Source organism: Nomascus leucogenys, chromosome 11, assembly GCF_006542625.1.
Source record: "Nomascus leucogenys isolate Asia chromosome 11, Asia_NLE_v1, whole genome shotgun sequence".
Classification (NCBI taxonomy): Eukaryota; Metazoa; Chordata; class Mammalia; order Primates; family Hylobatidae; genus Nomascus; species Nomascus leucogenys.
The window spans coordinates 10,862,842-10,878,465 of NC_044391.1; the positions used below are offsets into that span (position 1 = coordinate 10,862,842).

The 15,624-nt window shown below is 41.6% G+C and overlaps 1 protein-coding gene across 4 annotated transcripts in view; it reads right to left on the reverse strand.

Moving 5' to 3' along the window:
- Nucleotides 1-15,624, reverse strand: part of KIF16B (kinesin family member 16B) — a 299,853-nt gene that overhangs the window by 238,187 nt on the left and 46,042 nt on the right. For all 4 annotated transcript variants that reach the window (XM_003252139.3, XM_003252138.3, XM_012510215.2 and 1 more), the window contains exons 3-6: nt 15,345-15,458; nt 4,657-4,773; nt 1,955-2,052; nt 479-588 (exon numbers count right to left, since the gene is read on the reverse strand). In XM_003252139.3, the coding sequence (XP_003252187.1) occupies nt 479-588; nt 1,955-2,052; nt 4,657-4,773; nt 15,345-15,458 (439 nt within the window). The remainder of the gene's footprint in view (nt 1-478; nt 589-1,954; nt 2,053-4,656; nt 4,774-15,344; nt 15,459-15,624) is intronic.

The following is a 15,624-nucleotide window of genomic DNA, read 5'->3' on the forward strand; positions in this document are numbered from 1 at the left end:
CTTGTGGCATTCCTCACAACTGACTGTGCCGCAACGAGCGTATCACAACACAGATGCTGAAACCCACACAGGAAATCCTCCAAACGCACTTCCTAAGACGCAAGAGGTTCAGAATATCCTTATTGTCATATATCACCATTAGGGTCAGTAAAGATACACTGCAAAAATGCAATGCCATTTAGAGAGACAGACTGCAGGTTTGCTTCCCTTGCCTTACATTTGGAAAAGAAAATTCCAGAGATTTCTTAAAGACAGAGGAAATCTATTGGTAAGCCTCATAAAATCAGCGAATGGCCAGTGAAGTATAAATTCACTAGCTGAGCATCATGTAGTGCCAGCTCATGTCATTCTTACTACAATAAAATTCCAAAATTAAATAAATTTTTAAAAGCTCGCCATGATGCTATATTTTTTCATCGAAAGTGTTATTTTTACATAGATCACAAAAAGAATATGGCTGTGAAATATCTACTCTTACCCTCAACATAAGGGCCTTCTTTGGGATGCTCACGGACTCTCAAATTGAAGGTTTTAGATGACTTCCGCCGAAGTAGATCTCTCACACGTTCGTTATAAATTTCTAAGTAGCTAAAAATTTTAAATAAAATTGAATTCAGAAAAATGATTTCAGACATTAATATCAGTAACGACACATAACAGCAGCAACCTGCTAAAATAAATGGCCACAGCAGCAGTTACCATTTATGAGTGGTGACTGTGTATCAGGTACAATGAGTCCTCACTTAAGGTCATTGACAGGTTCTTGGAAAGTGCAACTTTAAGGGAAAGGACATACAGTGGGTCCTCAAATAACAATGCTTCCTTCAACATCATGTTGCTATAATGTTGATGAGAAGAAGAACTGGTTTCATTATATGTTGTTTCACTTAAAGTCACGATTTCCAAGAATGTATCAAGAAGCCACATTAGGCGAGGGGTGGTGGCTCACGTCTGTAATACTAACACTTTGGGAGGCTGAGGCAGATGGATCACTTGAGGTCAGGAGTTCAAGACCAGCCTGACCAACATGGTGAAACCCCATATCTACTAAAAATACAAAAATTAGTTGGGTGTGGTAGCGGACGCCTGTAATCCCACCTACTTGGGAGGCTGAGGCAGGAGAATCGCTTGAACCCGGGAGGTGGAGGTTGCAATGAGCCAAAAGCATGCCACTGCATCCCAGCCTGGGTGACAGAGTAAGACTCCATCTCAAAAAAAAAAAAAGGAAGGGACATTAAGTGAGGACTTACTATACCATGCTAAGTACTAGACATGAATTATTTCATTGAATCCCTAAAATACCCAGAGATAGGTACCACTACTATCCTCATTTTATAGGTTAGGCAAGGGAGGTTTAGTGTGATTCAAATAACTTGTCCAAGACCACACAGCAGTCAAGTAGGTGTAAAAATCTTATATTGCCATGTCTGCCCTTGAAACTACCGAAGAGACTGGCTCCCCTCACAGGTTTAATTTCAAGGAGGAAAAAGCACCTCAACCACTCAGATTTACTTGTAGATTAGATTTATAGTGATCCAACCAACACAAAGAATAATATAAACCTTACTAAGCTAAAAGAATGAGGCAAGTGAGTCAGAAGCTCACACCATTTGAGATGAACATCCCAATTAGTTTCTGACCAAGCTGTTATTTCTACCAGCTCCCAAATCCTTATCCAAACTGTACCCAAGAAAATCACTAAAAACTGTGTTTTAAGCTTTATCCCCAAACCATAATCACAGGAGGGGAAAAGGGAAGACTTTTTCTTTAGGAATCTAAAGACCTTATCCACTTCCAGCACCTAAATGCAAGCCAACCAGTATTGACTCTAATCAAGCTCCTTGAAATTAAACCTGTGAGGGGAGCCAGTCTCTTCCGTAGTTTCAAGGGCAGACATGGCAATATAAGATTTTTACACCTACTTGACTCGGTTTACACAGGCCATAAGCCCTACCTGACTTCAGTTCGAAAAGAAGCTTCATCCCATCTGGTGGTTTCATTTATCCGACTGAAGAGCCCTTCACAGATCCGAGGTATTAAGCCAGAATCTCCCTGCAATGGGAAGGACCAATGTCACAGCTGTCACTCAAAATAAAAGTAACTGATGACTGAATTTGCAATTTGCTGGCGTGAACTTAGACTCAAGTGGCCCATATGCCAACCCCTGGCCTACCACGGCCCACGCCATATACCCCCTCCAGGGCTGCTTTCTACTCTCTGAAATGAGATAATTGATTCTGATTTATACAGGCTGGGACTCTGATAATACATGGTTATCAGTTGTTAGTCAGTTAAATCATGGCTTACAAACAAGGAAACTTAATTTATAACATTTAAATAAGACGGTCTGTAACTGTACAACAAATGTTAAAAATATATGCTCGAATGACCAAAGTAGGTGAAATACACGCCAGGCAAAAAAACACCAAGAAAAACAGTAATCCCCACGGTAGTTAATAATTGTCTTAAAAACTTAGGTAACAAGACCACATTAAAATCCATGCTGGCCAGGTACGGTGGTTCACGCCTGTAATGCCAGCACTTTGGGAGGCCGGGGTGGGTGGATCACCTGAGGTCAGGAGTTTGAGACCAGCCTGGCCAACATGGTGAAACCTTGTCTCTACTAAAAACACAAAAAATTAGCCGAGTGTGGTGGCACATGCCTGTAATCCCAGCTACTGGGAAGGCTGAGGCAGGAGAATCGCTTGAACCTGGGAGGCAGAGGTTGCAGTGAGCCGAGATTGCACCTTTGCATTCCAGCCTAGGCAACAAGAGCAAAACTACGTTTCAAAAAAAAAAAAAAAAAAAAAAAACCACATGCTACGTCCCTCCTTTGATAGAGTAACCCCTACCCTGGCTTTCCTCGATGGAAAATTTTAATACACCATATTATTTATACAATGTGGGTGTAACATTCAATAACATGTTTCAGTCAACCTTAAAAAGCTGATGAACCTCAGAATATAGTAAAAATCAGGCAAAATGATCTTGCTAGGAAACCAAGGCAGAGCATCAATGCTTTATTCACACGTTCCCTCCCTACTTTCACTCAACCCCACGCCCAAAAAAATAAAAGAAAGCATGACTGTGTTCAGAGATTGTTTTCTCTTTGTACCATTAAATCAGTACTAATTCTTAACAAGGCAAAATGAGTCTTACATCGTATTTTTGGTTCTTACTTTAAAATGAAGAAAGGATACCCAAGCAGCACTCAACTATAAGATCAGAGAAAAACACTTGTAATTTGTGAGTGCTTTATAAATGTTTGACTTACAAAAAATAGTTACTAGGGAATCAACATGCAAATTTCACTTTTAGAAGTTTATTTTTTTTTTCCAAAGGCACAGTAGGAAAGGAGGAAGTGAGAAGTAATGATAAAAAGAAATGTAAAACTCTCGAAATTAGCTGTTTGTTCCTCTCATTTGTTCTTCCCTTTTTGGATTGAAGACTTGCCGAACAGTACTTACTGACTTCTTGTGTAAAGGAAGAGCCTGGATGTAAGGCAGTGAGGTTACATGTCCTGAAATAATTTATTCTGGAAAGATCTGTTTTCTAACACACGACTTCCATGAACCTCCAAACCTTCAGCGTTACAGACACCACATGTGTGCCAGCAGGAAGCCCTCAATCATCTTCCACTAGTGTCTCTACATCTCAACAATGCCACAGGTTTGGCAGGCAATGAACAGAGCTTTCACTAAGAAATAAGAAAAAAAAAAAACCGGCCAGGCACAGTGGCTCACGCCTGTAATCCCAGCACTTTGGGAGGCCAAGGTGGGCAGATCATATAAGGTCAGGAGTTCCAGACCAGCCTGGCCAACATAGTGAAACCCCGTCTCTACTAAAAATACAAAAATTAGCAGGGCATGGTGGTGCATACCTGTAATCTACTTGGGAGGCTGAGGCAGGAGAATCACTTGAAACTAGGAGGCAGAGCTTGCAGTGAGCCGAGATCACACCACTGCACTCTAGCCTGGGTGACAGAGTGAGACTCCATCTCAAAAAAAAAAAAAAAAAAAGAAAAAGAAAACAGAAGAATGATCTAAATCTGGAGAAAACACAGAACAAGAAAGGTCTTGCAATAATTCCTAGTTTTTACTCCTCTGTATTTTGGGGAAAGTAACATTAATATTAGTTACCTTACATAGCTTATAAAACTGCATACGGTGTGTTTATAAATATGTAAATTATATAAACTATATAATTCTAACTTTTTAATGTATTTTCAGGATTTATGTAGTACCTTTCTATCAAAGAGTTAGAATTTCTTTTACATTTTTCTTGGGGAAAAATGTTTTGAATAATTTTAAAAAGAACAGACTTCAGTAATTTTATTCAAACTGTTGTGCTGGCAGAAAAGAAGAATAAATTACTTATGGGCCCAACACACTTTTTTGATAAGACTATAAGGCCTTTAAAAACAGAAAATGAGCAGGGACTTGCATCCATTATTCATGCTTATATACTTAAAACTATTTCTAATTTAAAATCTCTCAAAGGAAATTTAGTCCAACTTATTACTGAGTTTTATCTTATTACTAAAGAATAATCAGAACATGAAAAGTTAGTACAGACCAAATAGATAAAAGAGATCATTCTACCAGTCCAGAGAAAGATAATGAGAAATTTCCTTCCCACACAGTATAAACAACGTACAGAATTTCCCATCATAGTGTATGACTTTCCAGATCCAGTTTGCCCATATGCAAAGACACAAGCATTATAACCTTCAAATGCAGACTTCACGACATCTGTGCCGAGGGTTTTGAAAACCTGAAAGCCAAAAAGAACACACAAAAGATACAATTATCATAGATTTTAATAAAAGCCCCTTCAGTGTTGACAATGTTCTTGAATGATACTTTCAGCTCTTAAGGATTAGACCATATAAATAAATCACTGCAGAACCATTCACAACAACATATGTATATACCACAGTTTTTAATCAAAAATAAACTTTTTAAGCAAACAAAAAGCAGCCCCATCCTCTTTCCTACTTAAGTTTACCAAAAAATATCCTGAAGTATAAATATGTAAACAAGGCAAAGTGACAATCATGTTTAGAAGCAAAGACTATTTTAAAGCATGATGATTAGCCATTCAGAATTATATAAATATATAAAGCTATTCATTCTATCAGAGTTTCCAGAAACAAAATATTCAAAACCTGAAGGTCACAGACAGAAATTACTGCCCAAGCCAAGCCAAATCAATGCCATCATTTTAAGGGTCCAGCTAGTCATCAAAATCACCCTCTGCAGGTGCTCGTGCAGCTGAGTGATGGGTGGGTGCAGATGAGGATGGGGTGCTGGGCTCCCCCATGTCAGTGTCCAGATGCTTTTTCCTATTTGGGCATTTGCCCAGGATGGAGAGGGCAGGGAGACAAGCTGTGTGGGGCTGGGGCGGGGGTCACACCTTCAATGGCCTGAATCCACACCTGATGTTCCATATAATTACAATTTGGGTAGTGAAAGGAGGTGAAGTACAAATGCTTCACCCAGACAACTGATGGTAAATGAAGGAAATCAAGGTTCAAAGTCTTCTTAGTTATAGCCAGCTGGAAAGAGACAATCAAAGCTTTCATGTAGTCTCCTGTCCTCTCAGCGCAGCACACTAAGGGCACATAAAGCATCTCCCTGCTTCAAAAGGTAGGCACAACAGCAGCTGAGGAGATGCCAAACAAGGAAGCTCCGTCAGCTCCAGATGAAGGGCTCCTCTGTGGTGTCACCACCGTCCAAGCTGGGGCCTCAGCATCCCTACAGGAGCATTCAGTCTACGAGTGACACCACATCAGCCAACTCATGGGACCCAGATGGATCAACCAAATAGTCATCTCCAGCTACTGCCAAACCAAGAGCAGCAGGTCTCAAACTTTGCAGCACATTACAATCACTTGGGAGGCTTTGAAAAGTCCAATGGCCAGGCCAGTAACACAGCCCAATTAAATATGAATCTAAGGGGGTGTGAACCTAGGAATCCATCTTCTTCTAAACTCCTTATGTGATCTCAAAGCGTGGCAACATTTGAGGAGTGACCTAGAGCACTCACATCTGCCAGTCAGCACAGGCAGTACAGGGACCCTGCATGGAAGCCAGATTCCCATTAGGATGTGCACATGGCCCACATCAGTACAGACATATGGAGACAACTCCCCTCTGGCCACAACACCCACACCCTAGACAGGGCCGGTAAACCTGGCCATCTCCATCTCAGCTCCACCTCAACCATCCCTGCTGATAACACAGCCTGTCATCCAAGGACAAGATGAAAATACAGCCAAGTGGAACTCAGCTGTCTTCAAATCCATCTTCCCACTGACTTCTACAGACTTTGTTTCCTCAACCTCATCAGTAATAGATTTCAACAAACTGTCATTTCAATTGAGTCATTTCCACAAATTGCCGGTCTCACTCATTCTAATTCTTAACCATTTTAGCTTTAAGAGCTGATAGTTTTCGACCTTGCTCTCAAATTCTGATGACTTACTCAAGTCTCAACCATAACGGCAGCTCACACTTACCCTGGTCTTTCTAAGCCCTTTCGTGTGTTCATGTATAGTTCTCATCAAAACGCTACAGGGTGAGTAGTGTTACAAGACCCATCTTTCAGACGAGGAAGCTGAAGGGGGAGAGGTCAGGTAACTGGGCACACATTAGGGAGTACTAGAGCTGGGACTGCATCTAGGGCTTAGTTATCACTGTGATGTGTCCTCTTCCCACACCCTCTAAAGCAACAACCAGGCCCCAATCCTACCTGGAAGGGCCCCTCCCTGAACTTCTCTTAAGAAGCAAAAGTCAGGAACCCCAGGGGCACTCAGGACTCCAGACCACCAATGGGAGGCTCATTTTCACCACTGTGTATGGAATATGAGTAAAAACTAAGTATTTCCCCAATTCTCTCAGGTTAAACAAAACACAAAAGGCAAATATCATTTTTTATGAATTCACTAGTAAGGAAAAAAGTCTTTTAAAAACTTCTCCGTGAACCCGGGAGGCAGAGCTTGCAGTGAGCCGAGATTGCGCCACTGCACTCCAGCCTGGGCGACAGAGCGAGACTCCGTCTCAAAAAAAAAAAAAAAAAAAAAAAAAAAAAACTTCTCAAAGAATAAAGAAGGATTGTTTCTCACAGTTTGGCCTGGGGCTAAACCAAAGTCATGGAAAATATCACATTTAAACCAAACCCAAAGGTTTTCAGAACACAATTATTCCCTAGGGTTAAAATCTATGCCTACCACTTTGCTAATACTTCATTGCCCAGAAAGTTAACCCAGGCAGTTTTCCGATTCAGGGGCTCAGGGGGGTTTGGGGCCAGGAGACATGACTGCAAACGGGTCTAGAAAATCCAGGTCTGGAGGTGCAGAGACCCTGGGCTGGCTCAGACTCAGACTCACTCTCAGTGAGTCTCAAATAACCCACCCAAACTTGGCGCTATGACCTGGAAAAGCAGCCGGCACTGCCTGCATCTCTCCAGAGGTCTTGGCAAGGAAATCGAGATACCCCCATCACAGCTCCCACAGAGGATGCACCGAGCACCGTCCCCACAACCAAGGCGGGAAGGGGGGCCTGCTTTATGAGACTGACAACTGCTCTTCCCCGCTGGCATCAGAATCTGGCTGGCCTGGTTACCTGAAATCCACCTTGCTGCCTGTCAGAACACAGACTTGAAAGCTGATTTCCTGGGTAATCCAAGGCATCACTGGGGCCTCACTTGAGGGGAACTGCCCACAAGAGGGCACTGTTAAAACAAAAACTCGCTCATCGGGCATGTCAACTGGGAGATGTTAGGTTTCAAGTTTCTCCTGGGTTGAATTAAGGAACAGGTTGTGTGAGATCAAAGTCTCCCTCTGGAGTTTTTAAGAACCATTAAGAAAATCAGACCTTGTTTAATGGTCTTTCATTTACATGACTGTAGACTTAAGTTGCTTATTGAGTTTTTTTCTAATTCTAAAATTAACTTGGGAGAAAAAATATTAATGGTCATCTTACTTGGTATTTGTTCAAGGTTAAGGGAAACTTGAACTATAGTAGTAGACGTGATATATTTTCTCAATGTGGCTTTACATTCAAATAAAACACACACACACACACACACACACACACACACACCATGCTACACTAGCATCTTCCCCTATTTATAGCGGGGATGCAACCTGCCAGCCACTTCCTGTGCCTGATCCATCTGTCGTCTTGAACACACCACTCCTTCTCATCCACATCCTTAAGACCTTCCAGTGGCATCTCCAGCACCCGTACAGCCCCACGATCCAATTCTGCTATTAAAAGTCAATTAGGTCTACAAACCTGAGCAAGTTCCTTAAGCTTACTGAATCTCTTCAACAAAGAAAAATAGAGTTAAAATTTAACACATTTGATTCCTGTGAGGATTAAACAAGATAGCACATATGAACACCAAGCAGAGTTTCTGACAACAATGGAAGTTCAACCAACATCAGTTTATCTTTCCTCTCCTAGGCCTTCTTTCAGACCAGGCACCACCTCTCTCTGTGAGGCTGCCATTCCCATCACTGCCATTCCTTCCTATCTTTCCCTAATTTTTTAAGAGACAGGGACTCGCTGTGTTGCCCAGGCTGGACTTGTCCTGGCCTCAAGCAATCCTCCCACCTCAGCTCCCCAAGTAGCTGGGACTACAAGTGAGCGACACTGCACTCAGCTCCTATTTTTCCCAGATGTTTGATTCAGTATCTTCTGGATACAGTCGCTCTAGTCCTCCAACTTTAACATTTACATTGTCTCAGAAAGCCAACTTCCTCCACAAACCATTTACAAATGGAATACTTTTCTCAAATGTTAAGATGCACACAGAGAACTGGGGATCTTGCTAAAAAAAAAATTCAGATCTAATTCAGTAGGTCTTGGAATAGGTCCTGAGATTTCACATTTCTAACAAGTTCCCAGGCGGTACTGATGATTCTGGTGCATGGACACATTTCAAGCCGCAAGAAACAAGTACTTTTGGTGGCTGGCAAGATGGCCAAATAGGAACAGCTCTGGTCTGTAGCTCCCAGCAAGATCAATGCAGAAGGCGGGTGATTTCTGGATTTTCAGTTGCAGTACCCGGCTGGCTCATCTCACTGGGACTGGTTAGACAGTGGGTGCAGCCCACAGACGGTGAGCAGATGCAGGGTTGAGCGTCACCTCACCCGGGAAGTGCAAGGGGTCAGGGAACTCCCTCCCATAGCCAAGGGAAGCCATGAGGGACTGTGCCGTGAGGGACGGTGCATTCAGGCCCAAATATTATGCTTTTCCCACGGTCTTCGCAACTCGCAGACCAGGAGATTCCTTCGGGTGCCTACACCACCAGGATCCTGGGTTTCAAGCACAAAACTGGGCGGCTGTTTAGGCAGACACCGAGCTAGCTGCAGGAGTTTTATTTTTTTCATACCCCGGTGGCACCTGGAACACCAATGAGACAGAACCGCTCATTCCCCTGGAAAGGAAGCTGAAGCCAGAGAGCCAAGTGGTCTAGCTCAGCAGATCCCACCCCCACAGAAGACAGAAAGCTAAGATCCACTGGCTTGAAATTCTCGCTGCCAGCACAGCAGTCTGAAGTGGACCTGGGATGCTTGAGCTTAGTGGGGGGAGGGGCATCCACCATTACTGAGACTCGAGTGGGTGGTTTTACCCTCACAGTGTAAACAAAGCCGCCAGGAAGTTCAAGCTGAGTGGAGCCCACCACAGCTTGGCAAAGCCGCTGTAGGCAGACTGCCTCTCTAGATTCCTCCTCTCTGGGCCTGGCATCTCTGAAAGAAAGGCAGCAGCCCCAGTCAGGGGCTTATTGATAAAACTCCCATTTTCCTGGGACAGAGCACCTGGGAGAAGGGGTGGCTGTGGGCACAGCTTCAGCAGACTTCAACATTCCTGCCTCCCAGGTCTGAAGAGAGCAGCACATCTCCCAGCACAGCACTCACGCTCTGCTAAGGGACAGACTGCCTCCTTAAGTGGGTCCCTGACCCCCGTGCCTCCTGATTGAGAGACACCTCCCAGCAGGGGTCGACAGATACCTCATACAGGAGAGCTCCGGGTGGCATCTGGTGGGTGCCCCTCTGTGACAAAGCTTCCAGAGGAAGGAACAGACAGCAACCTTTGCTGTTCTGCAGCTTCCACTGGTGATACCCAGGCAAACAGGGTCTGGAGTGGACCTCCAGGAAACTCCAGCAGACCTGCAGCAGAGGGGCCTGACTGTTAGAAGGAAAACAAATAAACAGAAAGAAACAGCATCAACATCAACAAAAATGACAGCCACACAAAGGTCACCAACATCAAAGACCAAAGGTAGATAAATACACGAAGATGAGGAAAAACCAGTGCAAAAAGGCTGAAAATTCCAAAAACCAGAACGCCTCTTCTCCTCCAAAGAATTACAACTCCTCTCCAGCAAGGGAACAAAACTGGACAGACAATGAGTTTGATGAATTGACAGAAGTAGGCTTCAGAAGGTGGGTAATAACAAACTCCTTGAGCTAAAGGAGCATGTTCTAACCCAATGCAAGGTTGCTAAGAACCTTGAAAAAGGGTTAGACGAATTGCTAATTAGAATAACCAGTTTTAAGATGAACATAAATGACCTGATCAAGCAGAAAGACACAGCACAAGAACTTCGTGAAGCATACACAGGTATTAATAGCCAAATAAACCAAGCAGAAGAAAGGATATCAGAGATTGAAGAACAACTTAATGAAATAAAGCACAAAGACAAGATTAGAGAAAAAAGAATGAAAAGGAATGAACAGAGCCTCCAAGACATATGGGACTATGTGAAAAGACCAAACCTACGTTTGACTGGTGTACCTCAAAGTGACGGGGAGAATGGAACCAAGTTGGAAAACACTCTTCAGGCTATTATCCAGGAGAACTTCCCCAACTTAGCAAGACAGGCCAACATTCAAATTCAGGAAATACAGAGAACACCACAAAGATACTCCTCGAGTAGAGCAAAACCCAAGACACATAATCATCAGATTCACCAAGGTGGAAATGAAGGAAAAAATGTTAAGGGAAGCCAGAGAGAAATGTCAGGTTACCCACAAAGGGAAGCCCATCATACTAACAGTGAATCTCTCGGCAGAAACCCTACATGCCAGAAGAGAGTGGGGGCCAATATTCAACATTCTTAAAGAAAAGATTTTCAACCCAGAATTTCATATCCAGCCAAACTAACCTTCATAAGCAAAGAAGAAATAAAATCCTTTACAGACAAGCAAATGCTGAGAGATTTTGCCACCACCAGGCCTGCCTTACAAGAGCTCCTGAAGGAAGCACAAAATATGGAAAGGAAAAACCAGTACCGGCCACTGCAAAAACATACCAAATTGTAAAGACCATCAAACACCATGAAGAAACTGCATCAACTAATGGGCAAAATAACAAGCTTAGCATCATAATGACAGGATCAAATACAGACATAACAATATTAACCTTAAGTATAAACGGGCTAAATCCCCCAATTAAAAGACACAGACTGGCAAATTAGATAAAGAGTCAAGACCCATTGGTGTGCTGTATTCAGGAGACCCATCTCACATGCAAAGACACACATAGGCTCAAAATAAAGGGAGAGAAGAATATTCACCAAGCAAATGGAAAGCAAAAAATAGCAGGGGTTGCAATCCTAGTCTCTGATAAAACAGACTTTAAGCCAACAAAGATCAAAAATTACAAGGAAGGGCATTACATAATGGTTAAAGGGATTAATGCAACAAGAAGAGCTAACTATCCTAAATATATATGCACCCAATACAGGAGCACCCAGATTCATAAATCAAGTTCTCAGAGACCTACAAGAAGACTTAGACTCCCACACAATAATAGTGGGAGACTTTAACACCCCACTGTCAATTATTAGACAGATCAACGTGACAGAAAATTAACAAGGATGTTCAGGACTTGAACTCAGCTCTGGACCAAATGGACCTAACAGATATCTACAGAACTCTCCACCCCAAATAATAGAATATACATTCTTCTCTGCACCACATCACACTTACTCTAAAATTGACCACATAATTGGAAGTAAAACACTCCTCAGCAAATGCAAAAGAATGGATACCCTAACAAACAGTCTCTCAGACCACACTGCAATCAAATTAGAAGTCAGGATTGAGAAATTCATTCAAAACTGCATAACTACATGGAAACTGAACAATCCATCACATAAACAGAACGAATGACAAAAACCACATGATTATCTCAATAGATGCAGAAAACGCCTTCGAAAAAACTCAATACCCCTTCATGTTAAAACTCTCAATAAACCAGGTATTGATGGAAGGTATCTCAAAATAATAACAGCTATTTATGACAAACCCACAGCCAATATCATACTGAATGGGCAAGTCGGAAGCATTCCCTTTGAAAACCGGCACAAGACAAGGATGCCCTCTCTCACAACTCCTATTCAACATAGTGTTGGAAATTCTGGCCAGGGCAATCAAGGCAAGACAAAGAAACAATGGGTATTCAAATAGCAAGAGAGAAAGTCAAATTGTCTCTGTTTCACATGACATGATTGTATATTTAGAAAATCCCATCATCTCAGCCCAAAATCTCCTTAAGCTGATAAGCAACTTCAGCAAACTCTCAGGATACAAAATCAATGTGCAAGAATCTCAAGCATTCCTATACACCAATAACACACAAACAGAGAGCCAAATCATGAGTGAATTCCCATTCACAACTGCTACAAAGAGAATAAAATACCTAGGAATACAACTTACAAGGGATGTGAAGGACCTCTTCAAGGAGAAGTACAAACCACTGCTCAAAGAAATGAGAGGACACAAACAAATGGAAAAACATTCCATGCTCATGGATAGAAGAATCAATATCGTGAAAATGGCCATACTGCCCAAAGTAATTTATAGATTCAATGCTATCCCCATCAAGCTACCATTGACTTTCTTCACAGAATTAGAAAAAAACTACTTTAAATTTCATATGGAATCAAAAAACAGACTGTATAGCCAAGACAATCCTAAGCAAAAAGAACAAAGCTGGAGGCATCATGCTACCTGACTTCAAACTATACTACAAGGCTACAGTAACCAAAACAGCATGGTACTGGTATCAAAACAGATATATAGACAAATGGAACAGAACAGAGGCCACAGAAATAACACCACCCATCTGATCTTTGACAACCTGACAAAAACAAGCAATGGGGAAAGGATTCCCTATTTAATAAATGGTGTTGGGAAAACTGGCTAGCCATATGCAGAAAACTGAAACTGGACCCCTTCCTTACACCTTATACAAAAATTAATTCAAGATGGATTAAAGACTTAAACCTAAGACCTAGGACCATAAAAACCATAGAAGAAAACCTAGGCAATGCCATTCAGGACATAGGCATGGGCAAAGATTTCATGACTAAAACATCAAAAGCAATGGCAACAAAAGCAAAAGGTGACAAATAGGATCTAATTAAACTAAAGAGCTTCTGCCCAGCAATATAAACTATCATCAGAGTGAACAGGCAACTTACAGAATAGGAGAAAATTTTTACAATCTATCCATCTGACAAAGGGCTAATATCCAGAATCTACAAGGAACTTAAACAAATTTACAAGAAAAAAACAAACAACCCCATAAAAAAAGTGGGCAAAGGATATGAACAGACACTTCTCAAAAGAAGACATCTATGCAGCCAACAAACATACGAAAAAAAAGCTCATCATCACTGGTCATTAGAGAAATGCAAATCAAAACCACAATGAGATACCATCTCACGCCAGTTAGAATGGCAATCATTAAAAAGTCAGGAAACAACAGATGATACAGAGGATGTGGAGAAATAGGAATGCTTTTGCACTGTTAGTGGGAGTGTGAATTATTTCAACCATTGTGGAAGACAGTGTGGCGATTCCTCAAGGATCTAGAACCAGAAATGCCATTTGACCCAGCAATCCCATTACTGGGTATATACCCAAAGGATTATAAATCATTCTACTATAAAGACACATGCACATGTATGTTTATTGCAGCACTATTCACAATAGCAAAGACTTGGAACCAACCCAAATGCCCATCAATGATAGACTGGATAAAGAAAATGTGGCACATATACACCATGGAATACTATGCAGCCATAAAAAAAGATGAGTTGATGTCCTTTGCAGGGACACAGATGAAGCTGGAAACCATCATTCTCAGCAAACTAACACAGGAACAGAAAACCAAACACCAGATGTTCTCACTCATAAGTGGAAGCTGAACAATGAGAACACATGGACACAGGGAGGTGAACGTCACACACTGAGGCCTATCGGGGGTACGGAGCTAGGGGAGGGATAGCATTAGGAGAAATACCTAATGTAGATGTCGGGTCGATGGGTGCAGCAAACCACCATGGCACGTGTATACCTATGTAACAAACCTGCACATTCTGCATATGCATCCCAGAATTAAAGCATAATTTAAAAAAAAAAAAAAGAAAGAAAGAAACAAGCACTTTTTCATGCCCTACTTTTCGAGATCCATTGCATGGATTACAACCCAGGCCAGGCAAGGAATTCTTATCCCCGTTTTAATATATGGAGACCTAAAGCAATGTATCTAAAGAAGCTGTTAACAAGCCTGGAAGAGGCCCAGAAATGAAGCCTGTGTTTTTCCTTCTATGCTGGTGCTCCCCATTTCTAACCCCACTCTGCTCAAATACCCAGCTTTTCCCCACCCAGAGAAATATACTTGTCCCTCTGCTCACCTGAAATGTCAACATCAGTGTCTTGATAGGCTTCTGGGGGCACCTTTGTATCTGTTCTTATCTGTCCACTTCACATCTACATTTTAGCCCTTAAAAGCCTGCAGGCCAGATTTCTTGGACAAATTCCAGCATCATTCTAGACTCTAGAAAGATTCTGAATGAAATGTTCTTTCTTTCTAGAATCCACTCTAAAACCTGTAATAATCCACACAAGCTGGGAACACATGACTTGGGTTTGAAGTGTCCTCCTAAATCTCCACACTGAATAGGACTCAAGGTTAAGTGGCTTCTTTACTGGGCTTCGCAGCATACACATGTCCCCCCAGAAATGCTTTCTATGTAGAGCTCCTTCTAAACAGGAACCATATCCAAGTTTTGAAACAAATTAAAAATTATCATCACTATGCTCAAAGGTGAAAAAAAAATCAATCTTTTGAGAACTGAATTCTTCTCAGGCTTAAATAAATACTATATAACACTCAGAAAGGTAAGTTAGCAAAGGCTAATTTTACATAAAAATTACATTCAGAAAGAAATTGGCAAGATATTTTAAAGTATTTTAGGGTAGGCATGTTTTTCTCAATGTGAAAATAAATCAACATAAATATTTTGCAAATATCATATACCATTTCTTGTGAAACGTAATCTGGGCTTTTTGTATCAGCAGAATAAAAAGAAAAGTCATAGGTGAAGGTCTTGGTCCGTTCTCTTCCTGAGTCCCCAGTGCCTCCTTCTGGTATCTAGAAAGAAATGATTGGGATGATGATAATGTATCATTTGACCCAAATTTCCATGTTTATACCCTGACTAAAAACCATTTCATTCCTGCTGGCTTCTTTAAAAAAATAAATAAATAAAATTTAAATATAAACTAAATTCCTTGCAGCAATCAAAGTTCTCTGTGAT